General features: G+C 46.0%; 2 protein-coding genes across 5 annotated transcripts in view; both read right to left on the bottom strand.

Annotated features, from left to right (window-relative positions):
* The window catches only part of ABCA1 (ATP binding cassette subfamily A member 1), a 384,145-nt gene that overhangs the window by 131,467 nt on the left and 226,163 nt on the right, over positions 1–26,515 (bottom strand). The window lies entirely within an intron of this gene.
* Positions 11,774–26,515, bottom strand: part of PSD3 (pleckstrin and Sec7 domain containing 3) — a 113,881-nt gene continuing 99,139 nt past the window's right edge. For all 4 annotated transcript variants that reach the window (XM_069776310.1, XM_069776312.1, XM_069776311.1 and 1 more), the window contains one exon: positions 11,774–21,500. In XM_069776310.1, the coding sequence (XP_069632411.1) occupies positions 21,288–21,500 (213 nt within the window). In that variant the 3' untranslated portion in view covers positions 11,774–21,287. The remainder of the gene's footprint in view (positions 21,501–26,515) is intronic.

Genomic DNA, 26,515 nt, shown 5'->3' with positions numbered 1-26,515 from the left:
AAAGAATAAAGGTCTTACTGTGCAAAATGGCTCCTGTGGCAGTACTAATCAATACTTGTTTGATGCATTGCCTGCCAGGAGTCTTTCAGGCACATCATTTCAGCTGCTAGACTTTCTGCTTGCTCACTGCTTAACAAAATAAATAGAGATGAATCATGATATTTAACATAAAACTCCAACTCAGAATCAAAGCTGTTTAACATGCACAGTGGTTTGCCCCACTTCATCCTTCCTTTCCCTTTGCTAAGGAAGAATGTTAAGACCTGGCTCTTCTGGAGCAGGCACAAGGCTTGAATGATAACCACTTTACCAAGGACTGCCCTTTCCTCTGCAATCAGTGATTGCATTCCCAACACAGTGCTCCATTCCTCATTGCCCCCTGAAGCAGGAGCCAGTTGGGGAAGAAAGAATTGAGATGTATGCCTGCATGGATGATGGGAGGTGATATTTCACATATGCCTTTCTTAGCTGCTGTGATGCAATGCACAAACTGTTCTCTCTGCTCCTGTGCTTATTGTGCTACTAATCCATATGAAAGCTCCTACCACTGAACTGTCCCCACCTGCAACTGCATTAGATTTGAAACTACAAGAAGCAACAAAGAGCCATTTTTTTCAGAAGTACTTGGCTTCTCAAGAATAATAAATAGGTGTTTGGCTTTCCAGAAATTCTTATTTCTATTCAGAAACATAGTTGGTTGGTGATTTTTTTATCTGGCTTTTAAACGGATAACACTTTTCTTGAAACCTTATACGCCTACAGCCCACTAATAGCCTTGGAAAGGGTGAATAATCATAGCAGCAACTTTTTTTGGCCAACAAGGAACATCAAGCTCTATCTAGCAAGTTCTGCCCCCTCTCTTATCTTGCCAACCCCATCATCATCCTATGGCACAATTCAGACAATCAGGCGGGAAGCTTGAAGCAATGTGGGATCTGTTTCTGGGCTCTGAGTAAAGATTCATGATTTGCTGACACTGATGCCAGCAAAAGACCTCGAGGCCAAGGCTTGGGACAAGGGACAGAGATGCCGATGTTTCTCCCATGCATTCCCTGGTTGCCCTTGCCCCTGCAATCTTTGTGAGCCTCCGCTGCTGCCCCACTCTCTTGTCCTCTGACAGCTGGGATCATTTGCCAGGTGCCTGTGAGCCAGACTTCTTCACTGCACTGAGTTTCTGCTCTTCCCCACTTCTCAGCCCTTCAGCCAATTCTGCCTTTCAAGCCCTCCCACAGCAGATTTCCCTTGTCTCTCTCGCAGAGCACCACCACCCCTTGGGCTGTGACAGGAGTTTTTGCATGCTGGCAGCACATTTTGAGCTCTGCTCTGGCACGTTTGTGGGGCTCCTGCCTTTTCCCCTCCCTCCCCAAGGGCATCCACGGCCGCAGCCACTGATCCCTCATCCCTGCCATGCCAGACGGGACTGTGCAGCCGCCCAGACAGGACGTGCGCTGGTCCTCTGTCTCTGGGGAGCATTGCTCACTGCCGCAGTGACCCCACTGACTCCTCCGGCAGCACCAGCAGAGCAGCACAGGCAGGCGCCTGGCAGAGGGGGCTTGCTGTGCTCAGTGCATGGTGCATGTCACGGACCCCCTCCCTGCCTGCCAGCTGAGTATGGGGGAGATTTCCCAACAGCCCTGTGCAGCTCAGGGCAGCCAGGAGGGTGCCGCTAGTGGGAGAGCTAGCAGGGAACAATGTGGGGGCTGATTGATAGCTGGAGAATCAAGAACGAGGTACCTCAATAAGCTGGGCTGAGATGAGACCCGACAACATCTTGACAAGAGAGCGTTGCAGCTGGCAGAGAGAGTCCAGGACAGCCAGCAGGCAAATGGTGAGGAGTGTGGCAGCAAAGAGGCGCTGCACCCTGTTGCAGCTCGGTGTTTCGGTGCAGGGTGCTACGTGCTGGCATGCTGTGGGTCAGCAGAAGCATGCAGGACCTGGATGTTCTTGGTGGTATGCATGTACAGATCTGGGGGCAGTGGTGTTTTGGAAAGAGTCTGAGAGGAAATCTGATCTGGAAAAGTTGGTGGGTTTCAGACATAGCTCAGGTCCATGAAGGAGCAAGGAGGGCTTTCACCTTGAAAGCTCTCCCTCTGCACCCCTACCTCACCATCCTCCTCAAGAGAGGCAGTCTGGGGACACACATAGAAAGCCAGTAAGTGTACAGCACCGGGAGAGACCAGAACAATGCACTTTCATCCTGCTGGAGTTCTTGTGTTGTTTTTCACAATAGTACAAATACCTTACGACTACATGGCACATGTTGGAGACACAACATCAGAGCAAGCACGGTACAGTTTTTTCCAAGTGAAAAGCAGTTTACCTAGGCCCAAGGTAGATCCCTTGACATCTTTCCATCAGGGCTTTTCCTAGCTCAAATGTGTGGGAACCATAGGGTGACATTTTCTGGCGCACCCTTTGCAAAATCTGGGACTCATGTCACCAAAGCGCACCGCGAAGCCAGGCAACTGATCTGGTGTGATGACAGCTTAATGCCAGTAATAATAACCCCATCCAGTGCTTTCCAGACTGAGCAGCACTCGCTTTAGCACATTATCAACAAGGTCACTTCTAGCCTTAAGATCGGGGACTATTTCTTGTTTTCATTACCCAAAGAAAAATCTTGCACTCAAAATACTTTTGTTATAGTTTTGGTAAAACCTTTGGTTTTCAGTATCCTTGTCCCTCCACTTTAGCTTTGTTGTAATCTGACATATCCATGTTTAATAATTTCTATGTTAGTGAATTCTTTAAATTATACATAAGGAATTCAAGAACAATCAGAGAAGTACTTGAATATTTCATATTAAAACTAAATGTTTTATGATTGCTTACAGAGTGAAATTAATAAGGAGACTTGGCCAATGTTGTATAATTTATGCTATGCTTAAGCAGGAAAACAGGGGCTAGTGCTTAGATTTGTTTGAAGCTGTACTTTCCTTTTCTTACCTGGCAAGATGGAAGCCACTGTCAGGGCAGGGCTAGCCTCCACCCTCAATCCAAGTAGCCCCTATTTTTGTCTATTGTGCATAACAACAGCATTAAGAACAGTTAACAGTAACAATGTTCTGACCATGAGCAAATGGCCACAGTGTACCTGTTTCTTTGTCTTTATCTGTCTTTCCTAACTATTTTGTCTGCTAATCTTCATGCTCTGCAGCCATTAAGTCCTGACCCTATTAGCATTTAATGGCAAAAAGTCCAGTAAACCTCTTACCTCCAAATTTCAGCTTGGGTATAAACCTTTTGGTTTTATACTCAAAGGTTTACACCCAAAGGCCACAGTCTGGAGGTGTGGGAGGCTTACACATTGCTTAGCATAGCAGTACTCTGAACTCAGGTGATGACTGTAGCACAAGTGACCACAAATAGAATCACAGAATCATAGAATCATTTAGGTTCGAAAAGACCTTTAAGATCATCTAGGCCAACCGTAAACCTAACACTGCCAAGTCCACCACTAAATCATGTCCCTAAGCACCACATCTAAACATCTTTTAAATACCTCCAGGGATGGTGACTCAACCACTTCCCTGGAAAGCATATAGCATATTGCAGGTAAAGACAAGAATCTGACAAAAACACCTCCCCCCTCCACGAAATGAGTGTATCATTAGAACTAAGAAGGATGAGAAAAGGGGGAAAAAACCCAAACATGTAGAAGTATGTGAGAACTTTTGAATCCCACAGCTACTTCAGCTCTGATTCTCTGAGATGCCAAGTACTTGACAAACACACCATTTGGGTAAGCAAGATGTCACTCTACATTTTTATCAGAACATTCAGAGTTTTGTATTCTTAGGTTACAAGCATCCTGGGACTACGAGATTACAGAGCTATAAATCATTACCATGGAACCCTTGGAAATCCACTCTCTTATATTGTTTTAACTGTCACACAAGTGACTGAAGTACCCAGCTGGAGACGACATACCACAATCAGCCACTGTGGCACCCAGGACCTTTTCATCCAGTGTAACAGATGAGCAACTGGACCCCTCTAATCACCTGGATTAATTTGTACTTACATGCTCATGCGCAGATCAAGATGGAAATACTATTGTCCCTCCAGTTCTACTGCTTGGTCTGAAACTGGGGTTTCACACTGAGCTAGGAGAGCAGCACATATGCTGGAGGTGTTAGTAGTAATTGCAGAGATTCAGCCAGTTGTGAAGTTTTCTCTAATGGTAATTCCGAACTAAACAAGCTGAGAGCAGGAATGAAGGATAAGACCAAGAAGGGATGATCTTCATAAAGGAGGTGAAGCTGTCAAAGTACTTGAGGCAGCTAAAAAAGGAGCGTGACACAAAGTGATACACTGCCTTTTCTGGGAGAGGGGAATTCACCTTCCGTATGTGCTCACAGACTCCTGGGTGACTGAGTTACTTGGGCTTTTTGTGCTTCATTTTCCACCTAGAGGACAATAGCATGGGGGGAGAGAATACAATATGATGTGGTCAGTTAGCACAACAATAAAAGCACTGAGGGGCACAGATAAGCAAGAGATTACATATTCCAATGAGAAAATACTACAAGTAATACCAGCAGCCAAACAAATTTGGTGTTTTCTCACACCCGTCACAGCTAAAAGAGGAACAGCAATAACCGTAGTAGCATTTCACCATTCGAGGTGGGACAGTGCAAGGACTCACCAGGCCTCAAGGCATACTGGCTGAGGAAATGTGGAAAAGAAATTGTACTTCAACAGGAGGTACCTGAATGGACAAGGAGGGGCACAGGTTTTTTTTCCCCTTCTCATTTATTGTTCTTTGGCAAAATCAGGGTTCCCAGGATTGGAACGACAAACCTGAAAATCCCATTTCATGGAGGTGGATTTGGTTTTCTTCATTTTTTAAAAGCAATTTAGATGAGAGACGGATCAGAGCAAATTTACAGGGGAAGTTTTCTCGGCTTGGCACTCCAATGAAACTACAGTTCGTTGCCCACAAAGCTCAATTCTCAGCTGATGAAAGCCAGTGGACATCCTCTGCCTTTAGCACCTAAGTGATCTTTTCTTGACCTTGCTGGAGCTGGCGTCAGTTGCCTACACTGTAGTTTCAGCATCCAGAATTTTTCAAGTCAAACTCCTTAATGCTTGAATCAAGTGGATATTTAAAACCCTCAAATTCAAAGAATCAGCCTTGGTGAGTCAGATGGAAAAGACTGCTCCTTTGATTGATCACATCTGTGACTCAAAGCCAAGTACACATTTGAACAAGTTAAACTGTCCCCAGGGCTCATAGAACACTGTGCCAGGCCTTTTGTGTTTTGCATTGAAGTCACACCAGTCTTTGAAAGCCAAGCAGTTTGCAAATCACAGGGATTAATATTTATTACCATTGAATGTACATGGCCGAAGCCCCTTCCCTGGAGAGTCTGCAGTTTAAATAGTACAGGCAGAACTGGCATGCACACCCACAGCTCTAGCCTTAGTTTTCTCCTGAGGAAGCTAAGGGTGAAACCTCCCTGGCTCCTGGGCACAGAGGCAGATCACGGCGGAGTATGCTGGAGCCGGCACCTCAGCCTCCAGGCAGCTCCTACCTAAAGGACCGGACCCTTCTCTGTAATCATGAGAGGCTGAGCCCCAGACTGCACAGTTGGCACATGCGAAGCCCTGCAAGACTTCTGCAGCTCCTAAAGCTTGGCAAAGAGGCCCCATCAGTCAGATTGCACACTGAGCTAAACATCAAGACACATCTGATGAATCACAAGTGCAGCAAGAGCCCAGAGGGCTGCAAAATACCTCTAAGGACTTGTTTGTGCCAGATCTCTTAGAAAGTTCAAGAGGAATTAGCTAAAGATGTTAATCAAATTGCTGTGGGATTCAAAAAAGGGGTTCAGCTTGCATGTTCAGATTTATAAAAGGGATTCAGCTTGCCTCGCTCCAGAAGTTAGGCTGCATGGAGGCCACCCTGTCTCTGAATTGGGATGCCCACACAGGTGTTCAGTGCAGTGCAGCTCACGCATTTGAAAGCAGAGTTACCTCACTTAAGGTGTAGCTATCCAGTCAAGCCCTTTGTGGTGGTATCAGCTCCCATATGGAAGTGGAGAGACCTTGAATCACAGTGGACCTCAGCCTTTATGTTCTTGAAAAGTGTCTCCACCCAATGCGTGCTGCGGCTCCAAAAGTTGGTCAACTCATCTTACCTTCCTGACTGTGTGCTGAAAAGCTCTAAAAGAAATAATGAGACACCAAATGAAAAGTTAGTGAACAAGCAAGACAGTATAAACCAAGGGTGCCCACCATGACAGGCAGACACATATCCTGGGTACGATGGAATGGTCCCCAGTCTTCACACACAAGGCAGTGGAAATGCTACGGCTGCAAGATTTAAGCAGCAGATTGACTAGAAAGCCAATGTCTCAAACTCCCCAGCTGCAGTGCTTCCTGGGCAGCTGCCTGTGGTGTCAGCCGGAGGGAACCCAAGGCCCCAGGCTGGAGAAGGGCAGCGTAGCTCACTGAAGCAAAGCCACGCTCTTCAGAGGAGCAGTCACAGATGGAGCTCCTGGGGAGGCTGAAGCTGGACCAGGAGCACGTGCTTTGCTGGCTGGCTGGTCCCTTTACAGAAGAGGGTTTCCCATACATCTGCAAAAATTCCCTTTATATTGCTGTAGCCCAACATTTTAGGTCTCTCCAGGTAACTCAGAGGGGTAACGAGCAGCTAGGGGTTATGTACCATGAGCAGCTGCCTCTGTGGCTTCACGGTTCTTCTCAGCAACCAAAGTTGGAAGTTCAGGCCCCAAAACAGATCCAATGAGGGATGGTCAGAAAACTAGCCTGCAAGGAGTTTGGAGAGAAAAAGAAAGCAGCAGCAAAGGAAAACAAAGCTCTCCAAGGTTTCAGTGTACCAGGTCCCCATCATCTACCTACATTTTGCCCACACACAGTTTAATCAGCATGCAGGGGAGCCTGGCTCCCTGCCAACAGGAATGCGGATTCTGACAATTTGTCTAAAGTGCAGTCAGAAATTGCAGCTAAACAGAAAGAGCACTGCTTTTGGTTTTGGGGTTTTTTTTTGTTGTGTGTGCGTGTATGGGCTTTTTTTCCCCCAAAAAACAATTAGAACCTCTAACTGCCGCCCACACCTCAGTTGCCTGAGAAACGCAGCGTGGGTATGGCTGTGGTAATAGGGACTCAGGTTTTACACTGTACTTGCTATCATTGGCTGGCTACAAGGCCCCCAGTAGGATGCTTTAGCCCAGACATGGAGAGTATTCCCGCCCCAGGCACAGCCCACTGCAAGTTCCTGCCATGGTAAGCATCTCTTTGGGAGAAGCCAAGGGTGCAGTAATTGGTGTCTTTATTACTCTAGTAATTATGGTGGCAATAGCCCTGGCTCCATCCAACCCAGTCTCAGTATTTATGGGGCGCCCAGCACAGTTCAGCCCCAGATGGGGTGGGATGGAATGGGATGGGAAGGGAAGCAGTGTGCACCAAGAGCTGGGTATCACACATACAATTCTGGCTTGACAGGAGCATTCTCCACACCCACCCTCACAGCAGCATCCCTGTCATCACCTCTATCAAAACTACTTCTTCTCAAATGACAGAGCGTGTGTCGGTGCTGAAGACTGTACCCACAACAAGTGTCCAGAAACACATGTCTGTCTTTGTTAACAAGTCTGGTTGGAATTACCCTGTAAAGAGAAAGTATGCTTTTTTACACTGGACGCCTGGGCAGAGAGGAGAAGGTTGCTCAAGCTGACTAAAAATATTCACCTTCCCAAAGAGGTGACAGAGCATCTGTATTGCACACTTCTGAGCTCAGCGTCAAAAGTTGAGGCAGATCAGAAAGATGATTTCTGGCTAACAAAGACATTTTCTTGGGGGGAAGAAAACAAACCACCACCCACATGCCCAAACCCACATATTTTGAACAATCTCTGTATTGTGGTGAAGGGAAAACAGGCTTCAGCTTGGTTTGGGTTTTTTTTTTCTGCCCTTTCCAGCAAAGCCACTCCCCATCCAGCAGAGAGCACACAGACCCAGGGATGCTGCTGTCTTCCAAGTTACAAAGCACAGGAAGGAATATTTATCCTGGCTAACTCTGAGCAATTTTCCCTGAAGGCCAGCACACAGCATGCTCTCCTGACCCCATGGCAGCCCTGACAGTGTTCAAAGTGTCTCTGCAAACAATGAGAACTTTTCACCAAAAAAGCACTTGGACAAAGAGAGGCGTTGGGCAACCCTCACAGGTGGCTTCTCCTTTCTTATTAATGGATTGCCTTTTCCAAGTGATAACTGAATCTGTGTACTGTTCAGTTGCCTCCCATGCTTTTTCTTTACAGTCTTGTTCAGTTTTCTTCTTGCCTCTGGCTTTCAAACAGTTCCTGGTTGCTCTCCCCTTGGGCAAACCCTCCTTGCCATCTTTTCCACAGAGCTTTCAGTCCCCGGTACTATGTTCTGCTTTCTTCTGCAGTCTTCTAGGTGCTTCTCTATTTCAAGATCGCACAGATAAAGGCCTACCAGTGCCTTTACACAGGTAGACAAGTAGTGTTTGTTCTTTGAGAAAACACAATGCTTGTGCACTATAAAAGTCTGTCCCTGAGATTTTAATTCACAGACCTTGCTTTCCCAATACATCCTTTTTACTGTTATTTTTGCATTCTCAAGACTCAACCTTTTTAGCTTGTGGTCATTGGCAGAGCTCCTGCATAGTTAAAATATTTTCAAATATTCCTGCAAGCATCCTTGAAGTTAGATATCTAAGTCATTAAACTTGTGGCTGAAGCAAGTTAAGACTAGACAAGAACTGTCCTGGAGCCTTTCTCCCCATGTAACCGTTATTTCAAGAGGCAACTCCCTCCATTTAGATTGCGAGATCAAGGTGTAACTGATTTAGGAAAACTAGTGTTTAGTGATTAAGCAACACATTACTAAGAAACTGATCAATCTATTAAGTAATCAATCTCCTGATTATCAAATAAACACACCACTACTGCTAATCTGCAACTATACTATTTTCCACCCTATTACACACAATTATAAAGCTGTTAACCTAACATTCTTAAATCTTATGAATCACACACATCCACTATTCACTTAGAAACCCACAAATCCACCACCTTTCAGTCCCTACATGACCTATCACCAGGGTAGAAATCTATCCCTCTGCAGCTCACCCTCTCACACCATGTTTTTCAGACATAGACCTGATGGAAAGCCCAAAAATGAGTCCCACCAGCTTGGGTTTGCAAGTCAGCATCACTGTTGTCTGTAGGCACCTGCACGCCTTTCAGAATATTGCCCCATCCGTTGTTCTTTACCTGATTTTCTACCTTATTCATTTCTGTTTCCGGAACAACTTTTTCACCACCCTTGTACTTCCCTTTCTCTGCCCAAGCTCCTCCCTAAGACACAACATGTCCCTTGTTACTTTTTCCTTGCTGGCCCAATTCAGCAACATCTGTACCAAAGTCTAGCATTTCCAAAGTTGTTACTGGGGCAATCTCAACCTTATACAGTATTACTGATACACCCTGCCTGGGTACAGGGGGCCAAAACCTCCCCACAAATCTCTAGTTCATAATAGCAACACATGTCTGAGGCAAATCAGTCTACTCGGCCTTGATCCCGCCTCCTCATCCCAGTTAAGCTCCTTGTCTTTGTGTCCTGTTGTCAAGAGCAGACCAGCAAAACAAAGACCCACATAATCTATGTACCTGATCCACCAAAAAACTAGCTGTGGAATGGGACTGGAAGAGATGCCCTAAAATGCACATGACCATGACAGCAAACCCGGCATGGTGGCTAGCTGTTGTGCAGATCATGTTTTCTAGGATGGTCCTTTTCCTGAGAAAAATGGCTAGTATAGTGGCTGGCATAGTTTCTTTTGAGAAACATCCATTTAGCAGCAAAGCAGTGGAAAGAAAGAGCTGGAACAATAGCCTGACAGATGAAAACCTGGGTCATCATCCTATCATTCCCCTTCAAGCTCTACCTTAAAAGTTACTGGGTATTTTTGCCCTTTCCTTGCTGTTTAGGATGGCACTGCAGTACACCAGCGCTCTGCTGGGTAAGAACTTTTTTCCCATTTCTAATCTAGACATACCCATGACAATTTCAGACCAAGTTGTGCTCTACTTTTGGGCTAAGCCACTCTCTTGTGCTGCATTACTCATAAAAAGCCAAAGAGATGTGTAGCTTCTGTGGACTGTGGAAGTTTCACCTGCAGACACAAGCTAGCTCTTTCAGGCTCCCTTGATAATTATATTCTGTACTGGAAACTTGAACTGAAAATGGACAATGAAGAGAATATAAATGCATCTGTCTTTCACTTTGCACCTCTTCCATGATTTTGTTCTAGTTTAATGCATTGTGAGCAACGTGACACGAGTAATGATTCCAGGCAGAAAATCACTAGAAAACACTCAGCGTTGACTTTGTCAGCTAGGAAGACAAAATAGGAAAAGATGTGGTGAGCAGCACTGCCATTAACATTCAGACATGGTTAAAACATTCATTTGGGCTTCAAGGAGGCATTTAATACATCTTCGTAAAATACTCCCACCCATCCTCACCACCACTTCGTTTAGTCTTTTCATAAAAGACATACTAATCCAGGAGCATGCACTGGAAACAAAAACCCTGAGCACTTTGACGTAATGAAGATGGAACAGCAATGAAAAAATCTGACATCCTGCATCGTGGTGTGAAAAAAAAAGCACACGTAACTATCCAAATGCTGGAGGTCTTGCCACTCATCTAAAAGCAACACGCTGAGTCTCTAGGAGGAAAAAATACAAAGAAACAATCATCTCAAGATGGTCAAACATTCACAGAGGTCTTGGTAAGAAAATACATGTCTTCCTGCCATTGTCTCCAAATACAAGCTGCCGGCCCTGCTGTAAAGCTTCTCTATGCCCCACCTGGTATTGGACACATCCTCTTCATTTGCTCTGTTAGTCTCCACACAGTATCCTATCTTCCCACATTGAGCCATGTCCAATCCAAGAACTGCAAGCACAAGGCTATTTGCTTTCTGTGTGTTGTACAGCCTCTTTCCTCTTACTTTGGACAGCTATCATTTCTTACTCACTCCCACCTCTGTCTTTCTGCACTCCCCTGTTTTATTTAGTGTCCAACTTTTCTGCCTCTCATGGATCCCTGCTTCCCATCCACCAGGCCAACAGCAATTCCCAACCTTGACAGTGCCCTCAAACAAACTACCTCATAAAAATTTTGAGGTCAACTCCCAACCATTTCTGAAGAGCTGTTTGCTGCAGCTTCCCTCTTCCAACCCATGTGCAGTAAACCCATTTTTAATCAGCTAACTCTCTTCCTGGTGTCTCTTCACAGCTAAGCAGTGGTAACTCTGCAGGCCACACACCTTGCAACAGCCCAGAGGGGAAGCCACCTCTTGCAGAGGTGCAAAGGGAAGAGAGACATGCTCCAGCTGCCCTCACACAGGGCTAGTGTGCATGCAGCACCAGCTCCACTGGTTACCCCAACAACATGCCTCCTCACGCTTCCTTCGGTAAGGAGCGTTTGCTATATATTTGTGTGTGGCTGCAGTGGCAGAGATATTCAGGTCCAGACTGTGTTTCTCTAAGGCAGGCAGTACATGCAGTCTCCAGCTTAGGAAACCTTGAAACTGCTGACTGCCAGAATTCAGAAGGGTGCACCTGAGAAAAGGCTGCACCAGCTAATTGGTCTGTATCTTCCTGAGCAAGACAGCCAGAGGCTGCTGTATGAGCTGGTAAAGCCACCTTCATGTTCTTACTCATAGGAAGCAACAGTAAGGACTCCAATAAAAAAAACATTCAACTGCAGAAGATGAAATACATTTGGTTTATTTCTTTCTAAAGTTTGTACATATACATATATCATTATACATATGTGAGATCCTTCACTAGGGTTGCTTGATTTCAATTACATAAAAATTATTGGGAAGCTTGCAGGCTCTCTGTTGCCCGTAAGCAACGTTTATTCCAACTTATAAAAACACAGAGGAACAGAGTTATAGTCAGGAACATGGACACAAGAGAGAAGTCTACTTTATATCTCACAGTTTCAATACATCAAAGGCAAATTATTTGTCTGTATACCATAGGCTTACTTTATCAGCAATGATAAAATAGAGGAAAATATTTATATACAGTCACCTCAAGTGAAAAATAAAGCAATGTAAACTTAAATTCCAAAATATTATTTTAAATGATATAACAATATCCCCAAAAGTCCTTCTTCCAAGAGGAAGAGGACTGATTAAGTGCCTTCATTTATCAGGAAATGATCATTCTAGTACCAGTTACATGAAGCAGAATAGGGAGGGCATCCTGTGGTACCTGTAGAAAAGAGTGACAACTCTGCTTCAGGAGAGCATCTCTGTGTAAGCAAGTATATGTTTGAGTCCTTATGGACATCAGCAGCACGTGGAAACATCTTCCATGAACCAGGGCTTGACTTAAGTCTGCACAGCTCTGACTCTGACCACTGAGGAGTATGCTTTCCTGGCCATGCACATTCCCAGGGACAAAATGAGGTGCCCCGTTGGTAGGACAGCCTCAAACCTGAGACGACGACCATCCCAAGAGTCAGAGCAGCAAGTTTCACACTGCTGGAAAAGATTTAGTGATTACCTCAATGCTGCTTCACAGCAGACCAAGAAGTTACCACAAAGCAGTGAGACCGGGACTGCGTCTCTAGTGTGTTGCATGAAAAACACTCCAGCGATTCAGTTATGAGGGTAAACTGAGCTCAAGGTTATCAGAAGCAAGGTTCCTACACTTGGCAAAAGGGATAGGAGGCCACCCAGAGGAAAGGTTTTGCAAGGACTGCTGTCAGGCCCTGTAAGGTTAGGTCTGCACACAGGAGATGCACAGGGTGTGTGTGTACACACATGTGCAAAATGTTTTCCTGCACTACCACGAGTTACTCTTCCCATTTGGGTACCACACAACGATAACTGAAAATTCAGTCCCCTTTCTCAGCTTAAAGGAAAACAACACTGCAACAGCTCAGGTGGAAGGCAAATGACACTCCTAACTGCGACTCTGAGCATGACAGTGCTCACCCTCATCTTCCCACTACATCACTATGGGAGGCAGGTAACCCAAGAGAGAAGCTCAGTGCCTGAAAAAGGATTACAGCTCGCCCAAAGCAAGGTGATGGGGATGTCTCTCTTCATTCCATCCTGAGCTGCAGTCCACTCGCGTCTTAGTCCTGCAAGACACAATCATTCTGGCCATGGTCCAGTGAAGTACAAAAGCATGGCTTCACTGAGGTTGCTCAAGTGCTTCAAGGTAACTGCATAAGAGTTTTATGACTCCAGGTAAGAATCCCACCCTTAGGCTTTGTTCTCCCTTTCCAAGGAAAATGCAGATAATGCTAGTGTTGCCCTGACTAGAGCACAATAGGAAAACCCACTGGGTTTCCTTATGTATTTTTACTTCAACCAGCAACTTTTTTAAAGGTTGTTTAAACCTCACAAGGGAAACCTATGGGAGGTCTACGAGATGCCCGAGAGAGATATTTCAGCCCTGCTGCTCTTTTCCCTGCTGATGAGCCAGACATTCTTCTGGAAATCTGTACAGTTGCAGAAAGAAACCCTCACTACTGCTGTACAGCTGTATCTGCAGGAGACATCACAGGCACCTGTCCTGCTTGGACACTTTTGGACATGATGTCCCCTTGCTGAATTTTCACAGAGTGAGGTCAACATTTTCAGAAGTAAAGCTGTGTATTAGATCCCCAGAGTGTGATTTTCAGAAGAAGTCAGCACAGATGCTCCTGGTGCAGGCATCGGCTGACATCAACAGGGACAGAGTTAGCCCAGTGTTAAGCTAGCAGAAAATGCCACCCAGTAATCCTTGCTTGGACTCTCAAATATACGCCTTTGCTTTCAACATGCAGAGCAACAGGCAGCCCCTGGTGGACAATACATGGAGATCAAGGCAGCTCAAGGGATACCCTAAATCTGCGAAAGCTCTGATGACTGTTTAACCTAATTTGAGAACAACTAGAACAACAAGCATCCTAACAAAGTTTGCAGCTGCTGAAGTGCTTTGACCAAAATAAGCCTCAGAAAAGAACAGCAGGCTTTGGAGTGCTGAGCCACAGAAGCCATACTATACCTATGAAATACATACACACATCTATAGGCATCACTTAAACACGTTCACCAAGTAATGTAAGCCTCAGATTGTACCTCACGCAAAGAGTAGTGATTTTAAAGTTTTCAAACTGCCAAAAAACTGTTCTTTTAGCCAAGTTATAATCTCAGCCTCAAGTAAGAGGACATAGTTGTCATGAATGTGTACAAATTAAAAAAACCCCACACAATCCACCCCAGTTCCCATCCTACAGTCTTTCAGAATTTGACAGCACTGAGCATGAGGTTTTCATAAGCGTGTAAGTGATTTAAGACTTATATCACCAACAGAGTTTGCCCTGTGCAGTGACACAGACTGGATATCATCAATCTTCCTTCACCCAGCAAGAGGCTCAGGGGAGTCAGAGAATTTTGTGTCAAACAAGCCTCCACAACAGCTTGGCTAGCTGCTCTGTGGTTACACCAGGATATTCACTTGGCCCAAGGTAAAGCTGAAACCTTGCCTGCTTAGATAAAAAGTATCTTCTTGTGCTGGTCTCATTCAGGTGAGTTACATACAAGACCACTGCTGTAGAGTGGCTACTAATTACAATGGTTTATGTCAGAGAAAAATCCTGCCCTCCTAGTCTGTAGCACTTTCAATCCTTGCATTCTAAGTGATGTACTTTTTCTCGGTCCAGATAAACCTCTGGTCTGTACCCCAACTCATTCCTGGCACACATTTAACAGCAGATGCCATGGGAGCTCCCTCATTGTTTAAACATTTATAATTTTTACAGAGTATTTCATTGTTCAAAGGGAGGACAGACAATGCTTTGGGCTGGGCTAAATTTGCTCCTCCTGACCACAGGAGCAAAGTCAGGTCATTGGTGCGGCCTTGGGGAAAGCCGTTGCTTGCATTTGCTAAGGGAAGTGCTCTAATAAATAATTAAAATACAGCTTCAATGCAGCTAACAAAATGAACAAGTAAGGTACCTTCTCTTAGGCAGGGCTGAGCCTGCCTCCTTTCACTGTTCAACTGGATGGTGCCAACAGGAGAGCAGATAGTCCCAGTTAGGATCTGGACACATTTCCCAGGACCCATCCTCCTTACTCTTATTTAAACCAGCCTCCTAACAACAGGACTGTGGCACCCCTGCATGAGGGTGCTGCTATCACAAGGGAGAAAAGCAGCAGGTGGTATGGACAATTCCTCAAGAAGCACAGTGTAGATGGAAAAGGAAGCCAGCATTTCTAATTACCCTCAACACTGACTGAGGGCAATGCTCGAGCACACAGTCCCCAGCAGGTGACCAGCCAGGGAAGGTGGCACTGGCTTTCTGCTTATCCTCCTACAGTATTGTTGCCTGTGCACTGGTGCTCAGCTTAGGTGGTACCATTTCTCTGGATGCTGACAAAGCCTCTTCTTGCTGGAGCAAATGTTCAGGTCTCATACGGTGAAGCAGCTCACTATACTACACCCATGCTGCTGGGACAGCTCTGGGAGAGAGGAGAGGAGAGGAGGCATACTGCTTCTATATGCACTAAAAATATCCTCTAAAAAGCACAAGCTGGAGACCAGCTCTTTCAAAGAAATTTCTGAGACAGCTTATTTGGCTCACCCCTCTAGGCAGCCTAGATATCAGATGCTGGGAACACACACTGGGGAGCTCTGGTCACACTCTGGGGAAAATGTGTACTTCGTAACTGCCCTCAGAGCTGATGTGATGTCCCAGAGCCTGGGGAGAGCAACACTGGGGAAAGTTTAAACAAGCAGCAAGCTGGAATATTGCTTTAGATAAGGTGTGTATACTGCCTTTGCCTCTACAAAAGCAGCCGGTGTTTCCAAGAACCTGGATACCACCTCTCCGTGCTTGGGGGACACTGATTGAAAAAAGGCTCTTTTTTTTTTTCCTTTTTTTTTTTTTTTTTTTTTTTTTTTTCACAGCTCCCCAAAAGGTTGGAAAATTTATGGCCTGATTTGGAAAGTACACAACTCCTTGCAAAACAGTCTTTCAGTTTCCACACAGCATGGCTTGCCTCTACCTCTGCGACTTTCAGAAAGGAGGCTAGGGGGTCCTTGCGTCCCTGCAGCATAACACCAGGGGATACATCAGTCTGAAACTCCATTTCACACTTCCCAGCTGTAACTGTGGCTGGAAACACAGGCTACCAATGAGCAGAATGAAAAAGCTGTTCACAGGGTTATCCATTCAACACAGCACTGCTTCAGAGCAGGTTTTCTCAAGGCAAGACGGGACAGTCAAATTTTCTGGATTTCTGCAAGCATGGAAGAAAAGAGACCTGTTATACAGAAGCAGCTGAGGTGCTAAGATGACAGACAGGAGCAGCTTGACAGAAAAGGAGGAGGAGCTGTCAGACTAACTGCAAGAAGGCCAAAATTGATTTAGGGATGGAGAATGCAGACACGGTAAGTGGTACACCGTCTGCAGAGAAAAGCCTCCCCTGCTTTCAAGGAGAACATTGCCATGTAATGCCTCCAGATGCCCAGTGATAACCCTGCCACCTTGGATTTTCTCCACTGCCACAACCACCTCTTCACTGAAGGGGCTGCTCTAATCAAGCAAGAACCTCACTCCCCCACCGGGGAAAGGCAAAAATATTGCCTGTTTCAAGTCAGAACAGACAGCCTTGTTACCAGAAGGCACTGGAGCTGTGAAAAGTCACTGAACAATTCCAGTCTCTGGAGGTCTGCTAGTCCAAACTCCTGCTCAAAGCAGGGCTGTGCTGAGCATCGCTCTCCACACGAGCCCCCAAACACGGACAAACCGCACCCTGGGAGCAGGTGGGATCAGAGGGAAAGTGCTTAAGGGATGAGCTCTTACAAGCCCTTAGAAAGCTTCTGGTAACCATTTACAAGTGGCTGGCTACAGATGAAAAACTGTCTGAGTTGGCGTCACAGCTGAATGGCATTCCCCCACAGCTCCGCTGCATTAATCACTCAGCTGGCTGACTTATCTCTCTACATCAATTAAAGACACAACATAAATACTGGATTTAAAAGCTGTAGTCATGTTCACTGGTCCATGCGTGACTTATCTGCAAGACGCACACAAACACACAGCCAGCCCAGAGATTCTCTTTCACAGCCACTGCTGCATGACAAGCATCTCAACCAGACCCCTGCATCCTGCTGACTCACAGAGGACAGTGCAGTTTTGGCTTTGGGAGAGTATCTCACCTGCTTTGGTTGCTGAGTGGGAAGAGGGGAAGGCAATTTTGTCCTTCTCCCTCGCCTCTCTGCTGCCAGGTGCAGACCCAGCAAGGTCCTCTCCTGCCTCTCCTCCCTCAGCCAGAGAGAAGAGATGGTCCAGCCCCTGGAGGGTTAGCACCCAGCAATGCTTCAGAGCAGGATGGGTCCCTCCAGGACCTCTCTATGCATCTGGAGAGGGGGGGATGCAAGGAGCCTTTTGTCCCCATCCTGCTCCCTTCCCTGCATCCCCCCCCTCTCAACACGCAGGCAGAGGCTTTGCCTGAACAACGGCTGCATGCCTGCAGCAGGGAGGATGGCAGGGAAGAATGACACCTCCCTGCATCGCCAACGCAAAGGCTGGCTTGCACGCACACACGCTCACAGTGGTTTGCCAGTAACTCCTGCTCACACTGAGCACCCCCAGAAAGCTGCAGGCTCCTCCACTGATACAGAGTTCAGGTGCATGGTGGATCCCAGAGGAGAGCTGGAAACCAGCAGGGTATCTCTACATACTGCAACAAGAGCTCCTGAGTCACAGAGGTCAAGCACTGATCTCTGCGAAAGGCAAGTATTTCAGCAAAGAAAGGCACGGTACCGGGTACCATGCAAAGCTATCTGGCCAGACTCTCAGTGGTGCCACCCAAGAATATGCACGCTGAGACCTCCTGAGAATCTGCACCCATCCTTTACAATAGCATCAGGGGGGAGAAAAAAGCAAATTACAGTACTGCTCAGCAGATGATCCTATTCCCAAGAGAGTTCAAGAGCCTTAGTCATTCACAACAGGATCACCTTTCTCTCTTGGCCTCCAAAATGTGCATTTTCACATGGGTGCCTGGGATGCCTAGAATTTATAAAGCAATGGAGCAAAACGGTGTTAATTAAAACTTGAGCAGAACCTGACAAATTCTCAGTAAACTAATCTGCACACCTCAGCAATCTGACTCTGACCAAGAGTGCTCCAAGCTCAACAAATGTTTAATGACTAAAAAATGCAGTGAAAAACTGCGTTTGCTAAGCCCAGATGAGACTTAAAAAAATATACCCTAAACTGTTTAAAAGTATACATGGAAATAGAGAATAAATAATGAAAAAAAAATTATCATTTTTGCAGTTCACTTTTTGACTTTTCATATTGCTTCAAATCATCTCCTCTGCAATGACTTTGAAGAGGAATTATCCAATTTCTGTGTCCAAGCTGGGAAATGCATTTTACAGGAATAATTTCATTCTGAGCTCAGGAATTTAACTGCAGTCTACAGCAACCAGAATATTTTAAAAGCCAGGGAAAAAAAGTTAAATGCCACCTCTTTGCCTTTTAAAGCACTGCACTCCATAATCACAAGAGGTTTGCTGGGCATGTTCCAGCCTGCCTTCAAAAAGCTCACTTAGACAACCCTGCCTTGACGGTCAAGCAGGGCCCACTTACAAATCTGCACATTTTTTTTGTTTCTGCTGCATGCTTCCTAACACCATTATCTAAAACAGGGCAAGTTTTCTTCTCAGATGTGCATTCAGCATTCCCCAAATGAATTTCTTCTACTTTCTCTTCTGCTTGTTTGTTTCAAACCACCAGAGCACGATGAACAGCTGCAGGTATCTCCTGGCTTTGTTTCCCCTCCATAAGCTGTTGATGTACCACACTTGATTAATTCAAACAATCTCTCCCAATGAGCACTATCGTGCACCTGTCTACACTGAATCTCCTAACCCACTATGCTGCACCACATCACTTTGGCTCCAGCAGAAGAAGGCATCGTGCTTCTTCAGGAAGAGGACTGAACGTTTGCTCCATTGTAGTAAGCATGCACAACTTCTAAAGCCCCAGCACTTGGGGAAGCACTGACAGTTTCTATTCAGGACTCTGCAGTTTTTGCTGACATTGCCAGGGGTGGGGGCCAACCTCCTGGCTTCTAGCACGGAGTGGTCACACATGCCAGATGTGTGCATGTCCCAATATCACACACGGAAACAGTCCCATCTGGTTTTGCTGCTGGGCTGCAGCTGCAAGGATCAATTTGCTCCAACACCTCCTGGCATCTGAGAGTGCAACATCTTTGTTACAGCCAATGGTGAGCACAACACCAGGAAAGCTGTTGCATTGTGGTCCTCAGTGGGGGAGGCAAGTCATGCAGCGCCTGTTAACGTCCTTCTCTCTTCGATCACTCCCTGACCTGCCCACTAAACTGGCAGTTCAATAAGTTAGATTAATTGACTTGGACCCTTTGGGAAGTCTGGCAGAGCACAAATCCACTCAGGTCGTAATTTTTTTGATGTGTGGCCCTTCGACTACTTGGGCTAGAAACACCAGCGCATTTCTAAACAGCCCTTGTATTGATCTTGATGTTTCTTTATGCATTAAGAATCACATCCACCAGGAAGGCTGCCCTGTGCCAGGCACAACAAAAATAACAGCAACAATTAATTTTCAACTGGCCTTCAACATTCTCTCCCAAGGTGCTCTGCAGGAAAGGCTAGTTTGGTTGTCCTCCACATAAAGGAAGGGTGAGGCAAAATGGGAGAGACCAGTCGGAGCTCACCCAGCAGGCCAGAATCAAACCTGAGATAAAACCCAGGGAGTTAAGTAACAGGTGAGCCAGCACTCTCTGCAGAGCCATGATGCTGCCCGGCAAGAGGGGCTAGGAAGCAAGAAAATGATTTCTACATCATCTTTCTACTCCCTGTGCCTGAAGACTGCTGGCCACCCTGAGGGTCTGTGGCACAAACAGGAGGCTTTCAGGTACGGAAAGCTCTACTCATGGTGGTCTGTCCCTGTCCTGCGCTCCACTCTGAAAGCCTGGCACAGGGTACACAGGAGCTGCAAGGCAGGCTGACTCCCTGTGGGTGGAGGGTAAGATCGGCCACAGCTGAGGCTGCCCTGTGCTGGCCTCCAGGCACGGAGTAGCCAGGACAGCACCAAACCCTGGCCCACAGTGAGGACACGTCTGTCCCCTTCTCCAGTCTGCAGCAGCCTCTTCCACCTATATGTGAGCTAAAGCAGGAAAATGGAGAGCTGAGAAGAATCTCTTCCTGAAGAGAAAAGACAAAGTGCTTTGTCACTAGCAGAGAAATTGCAAACACCTATCCGTGCACACCAACAAGGAAACTCCTGGAAGGGGGAGTATCAGGGCACGATACATCATAAGGCTCTACATAGCAGCTAAGTGAGAGCGTATAGTTAAAAACTACACAGAGGCCCTTTGTCTTTAAATTACAATACTAATGGCTGACATCTACAGCAGCCTCCTCCGCAAATAAATTTAAAGCCCAGGTAGTCATTCCAACTGGGTAATGCCTAATCTCCCTGACTGCAGAGACAGCACGGGTTTGGATACTCCCCAGCCTGCTAACTCAGGAGAATACTCTTTGCTTGGAAGGAAGCAAACAAATTATTCCAATGCTGTCACCCCAGCATTGCCAGCGGTTTCCAGGTTTCATTCCTTTGCACTCATGGGTCCAGAGTCAATGCAATAACAATAAGCAACAGTGACTATTTACTGTAGCACCTGCTGCTAAGTACCAGTACCAACATGCTCTGGATTGTCAGGAAACCAGTGTTCCCAGCACCCTAGGCTCTAACCAGCCTTCTGCAGCTGCCTGTTTGCACAGCTTTTCTCACAGCTACAGCTTGCATTCTCAGCACTGCAGCATTTGTCCAGTTACTTTTCCCACCCACCACATAAATAAAGTGACAAGTGACTTGAGAGATGAAAGCCACGTGCCGATGGGAGGAGATAAATGGGGAAGAGACAGTAAATATGTCACAGCGCTCTACCCCTCCCCCAGCTCCTTTAGAAACAGAACAACACAAAAAAGTCCCGATGCTTCAATTGCTAAATGATAAATTAACAAAGCAAAGCAAAGCAGGAGCAAAGACATCTCCCACAATCTGCACAGAAACAGCAAAATATACAATAGAAAATGTCACTAACACCCCATTCAGGCAGATGCACTTATTTTTTGTGAATGACAGGTTATTAAATGAAAAAATTTTGACCACCGGTACTTTGCTGCATGGCTGTTCCCCCAGCTGTCATTTCCACCCTAAGTGACCTTCTGCTTAATGCTGGGTGTTTCTGGCCTGTAGTCCTTCCTCTCTGAGACATTGCGTTTCACCTTGGCACTAACTGGAGACTCCTGATTCAATGAGGGACTCGAGTGGGATTTCTTCAGTCCTGGCGCATCATTCTCTCCTCCACTCAGCAGCTCCTTCACCCCTTCTTTCAGGAGGCCAACGTAAATCTCATAGCGATTTTTCTGAGAAATGAAAAGAAAGGCCCAAATCAGTCTGGAAGAAATTCTGCAGAATCACTTGAGTCTGGGTAACTTAATCGTTTCTGCTGGCCTTGAAAGCCAGGAACCTCATATGGATGCGAACAATGGTGCCTGATGTGGACATGAACAATGGTGGCTAACATAAATTACACTGTACAAAAAGGATTTCAGGCAGGCTGAGCCCAGGGGTGCTGTGCAATTAGAGGCACTCAGTTTGCAACACACAAATCCTGGTGCTCTGCTGAACAGTGGCTCCCAGCTAGTTGGAGTGCATGGTGATTTCCAGGTAACACCACCAAGTGAAAGCTTGCTGACCTTTGTCACGCTGGGTCATACTCTGTGCTCACACATATTGAGATATTATGTGCCCCACACAGGCAGGGAAATAAAGTGCAGCAAACTAAGGGACAACAAAAATCCTGCTCTGGTTGGCTACAACTCTCCCCTGTGACCCTGTACTCCCGCCAGCAGGTACTGCTTTCATTGCTTCAGCCCACAAGGGAGAAACCAAAGCAGGGTCCTGCTAAGCTCAGACTGTACCAGCTTGGCCACCACTGAGCCCATGAGAGGATGCTCTGCAAGGCCAGACCTTAACAAAAAGGAACAGATGAGAAGGCTATGACAGCAGCACAGCATGTTCCCCTGGCAGGGCCACTCATGGTGAATGAAGAAGGTTGCTCTCTGTCCAGACACTTGTATTTTCCAACTGGAAAAAGTTCACTTTACTATGCCCCATGCCCACTTTTTCTGTTACTTGTCTGGAGCAGAGCTTTCCCTGTCCAACAGGAAGATTTCACTCTGTGTGCCACAAGTATGTCTTTCTGCACAGAACATCTCAGCAACCAGCAAAATGAGGGTACAGGTAACAGAAGATCCCTGCAGGCCCTCAAAACCAGAAGCTGGGGCAGGAGAACCTGAGAACAGAGCAACCCACCTCCTGGGATTTGTTTAATAACCTGCCCCTGACATATCCACTAAAGACATGGTGCAGGCTTTGTAATTAAAGTGATCTCAGTCAGCTGGGAGCCAGGGAAGGAGGACTTAAACATCTGCACTGATCGTTAATTTATACTTCCAAGTGGCAAAACAGCTGCCAAACTATTATGTTCCTGACAGAGGAAAAGGTGTTTAAGAAAAGTTCTTCTAATTTATAATAAAATAATAAAGTTCTGGTAACAACACTTAATTCAAGGCCAGGAAGTCAAAAAGTTGGGTAACTGTTTTGAAGTGTGGAATATAAAGGAAAAAAAAAGGAGGGAACGTGACTGGGTTTCCAAAGAGTCCTTTGAATAAACAAAACCTCATAGAGGAGGATCATAAAAGAACCCACCTAAAAATTAAACAAAAAAGCATTCTTATCAATTCCATATCTGGAGCTCCAGCTCCACAATGTGAGAGACAAACACATCAAGCAGGTAAGAGGTGTCGTTCCATAAAAAAAGGAAATGGAGAAAGAGCAAGCAAAACCCTGATGATGCACCAGACTGATGAATGATTCATCACACAATGAACGGGACACCTCTGCAAAAAAGGAGGCAAGCCAGTGCTCTAAGCCTGGGATCAGCATAATATTCATGATGGGAGAGAGGGCCTTCATTGCCATACAGACTTTGGTGTTTTGTTGGTCCAGTAAACCCCACCAGGGTCACAAGACCCAGCAATCAGAATGGATATCCACGACCAGCTTCTGCGCTGCATGTCTGCCAATGGCCATTTTGCCCTGGATTTGTGGGCCCATGACTCCTATTGCAATTAAGCAATGCTGTTGGAAGTTTCTATTTTGATTTCAGTTGCAACAAACTTGCTCCTTCAGTGATCTGACATTTAAAGGTAGGTATTAAAGCTGGTGGTAATTTTTCCTTAAAAGAAATTAATCTGGAAAATTCTGTCAAGAAAGTAAAACCACTGAAGTTAAAACCATTCAAAAGCTTCTGCAACATTATCTCTGAAGACTGAATGCACATAATAAGGAGGAGATGAGGTAGCCACCCATCAAATTTCTGGCTTCACTTCTCACCTGACAGCACTCAAAAGATCTCTCTCAAACCATAAATTTGCTGCAATGAGCAACCATCATCTGGAGCTGTACTTCCTCAGACAGCAAGCAAAGAGAAATGTTCCTTCCTTAGTGTCTACAAGCAAAGATACCAGCAAGAAGAAACACTCCTAGCTGCATCCTTGAACAAGGACCAGGCATCTCCTGGTTCACCTCCCCTCAGCAGGAAACACCATCTCACTTGTCTTTCATCAGGAACGAGAATGAAAGGAATGCTGGTGGGAGAACAAAAAGGAATTGCAAGGGCCTACAGAAAAGGAATCTGGCTTCTTTGCTCCTAATGGGACTATGTTGCTTCCACTGGGACTTACAGGCCCTTTTGGTGTGCTTCTGGAGATGTATCAGTATGGCCCTTTGTACACAGATGCAAGGTCTGGTCTGCAGTCTCAGCCTGAAAGAGCCAAGTACAAAAGACTGCCCTGCCTGCCTCTTGCCCTTTTGCTTTGACCCCATGCAGCAAAGTCTGTCACCAGCTCCTGCCTGACCCTGACCGGACTTTGTTCTGAAGGGAAGGTGAGGAAACTCCAAAACCAGAGGAAAGTTTCCATTCAGGATTTTCATATAGCTCACCTTTTTTTTTTTTTTTTTTTTTTTTTTTTTACTGCCTATTGATAGTTCAACATGGCCTGCAAAATAAGTGTGAAGGTAACACAGCATTGCACAGCAGCACCTTGAATCACCAGCTTTCACACGCAACTGAAGTTGGTGCCACTGCTTTTCTGCCTAGACAGGCATTCCTGCAGTGCTGATCACATACCTGAATTGTACGGTTTGATTGCTGTTCAAGGCTCTCACTAGGGAAGAAGGCATCTTTTGTTTCCTGGGCTGTACTGGTTCTGCTTTGTACTGAGGTAGCTAAGGAATATTTCTCACCGTGATAAAATTGACAGAAAACAGAAAAAAACCACAATGATCTCCTTCTCCGTCAATCTTTCTAAAATCATCTAACACTCCAGCCTACATTTCATCCTAACTCACCACGCTTCTAGAAGTGATAGAAAATTAACTTTGTGTCAAGGACCCAAAGCCAAGAAACTCTTTGCTCTCCCAAGTTGCACAACACCCCCCTTACAGCATGAAAGCGTGTGGCTTGCTCTGTACATGCGAGTGCTGTGTTCAAAACTGACAGTGTGCCATCGATCACAACTCTCTGATCTTGACTGTTTAGCCAGTTTCCAAACCACCTTACTGTCCATTTCCTAGTCCACCACACTTTATCAGCTTGTCTACAAGGATGTTAGAGGAGACAATGTCAAAATTCTTGTTAAAGTCAAGAACAAACAACATCCACTGCTCTCCCCTCATCCATCACACCAGACGTCTCATTGTAAAAGGCTCATGTTGGTCAAGCATGATTTCCTCATCATAAAGCCATGTTGAGTACTCACAATCACCTTGTCTTCAAGTGTTTGGAAGTGATTTCCAGAAGAATTTGGTCCATCACCTTCCCATGGACAGAGAAGCAACTGACCATCCTGTAGTTCTCTGGACCTTCCTCCTTGCCTTTCTTGAAGATAGGAATGATGTTTGCTTTCCACCAGTCCTCAGGGACCTCCCCTGACCACCATGACCTTTCAAAGGTAATTGAGAGTGGCCTAGCATTGACATCATCCAGCTCCCTCAGCACTCATGGGTGCATCCCATCAGATCTTGCAGACTTGTGTATGACCACTTTAGGTATTCCCTAACTTTATCATCCTTCACCAAGGGTAAGTCTTCCTTGCTCCAGATTTTCCCACTGGGCTTATGTATTTGTGACTGCTGAAGGCTTGTCTTACCAGCAGAGACCCAGACAAAGAAGACATTGAGTACCCTGGCCTTTCCCTGTTCTTTGTAACCAGGTCCCCTGCCCCATTATGGGCCCCACCTAGGGCCCATATTCTCCCTAGCTGTCCTGCTCTTAACATACCTGTAGCAACCTTTCTTCTTGCCCTTCACACCTTTTGCCTGATTCAACTCCACATGGGCTTTGGCTTTCTTAAATGCAATCCTACATGCTTGGACAGTATCTCTATTCCTCCTGTGTCACCTGCCACTGCTTCTACCTCCTGCACACTTCCTTTTTATGGTGGAGTTTTGCCAGGAGCAACTTGTTCATCCATGAAGGCCTTCAGACATCTTTGCTTGGTTTCTTGCTTGTCAGGGTGAACCATTTCTGAGCTTAGAGGTGATCCTTGAAAAGTGACCAGCTCTCCCAAAGCCCTCTTCCCCCCAAGGCCATATCTAATGGGATTCTTCCAAGCAGTTCCCTGAACAGGCAAAAGTCAGCTCTCCTGAAGTCTAGGGTTGTGATCCTACTTTTTACTTTGACCCTGCCTTTCAGGATTACGAAGTCCAACGTCTTATCATCACTGTTGTCATGGTTGACCCTGACCTTCATATTCCCAACCAGTTCTTCCTAGTTTCTAAGTGAGAGGTCCAGGAAAAGTGCCTCTCCTTGTCTGCTCCTCGGTCACCTGTGTTAGGAAGTTGTTGTCAATGCACTCCAGAATGTGCTGGATTGCTTGTGCCCTGCTGCGTTGTCCCTCCAGCAGATATAGGGGTGGCTGAAGTTCCCCCATGAGGACCAGGCCTGCAAACACAAAGTTTCTTCCAGTTTTTTGAAAAAGGCCTAGCAGACAGCCACCACAACAATACCCATCTTGGTGTGCCCGCTAATCCTGACCCACAAGCCCTCGCTGACTCATCACCCTTCCTTAGACAAAGTTTCACATGTGCCTGCTACTCACTCACATAAAGGGTGAATCCCCCTCCTTGCCATCCCTGTCTGTCCTTTCTAAAAAGCCTGTATCCACTCATGACAGCACTCCAGTCATGTAAGCTATCCCGTTACCTCACTTTAGCCCTGTTTTATTGATAATGTAGTCTCTCCTGTCCACGTTATTGTGTACCCTTTGCTTGCCAGCCCTGTCCACCACTTCCTTGTTTGATTGTTGGTCAG

Source organism: Haliaeetus albicilla, chromosome Z (assembly GCF_947461875.1).
Source record: "Haliaeetus albicilla chromosome Z, bHalAlb1.1, whole genome shotgun sequence".
Lineage (NCBI taxonomy): Eukaryota > Metazoa > Chordata > Aves > Accipitriformes > Accipitridae > Haliaeetus > Haliaeetus albicilla.
This window is presented reverse-complemented; position numbering and strand designations above follow the sequence as displayed.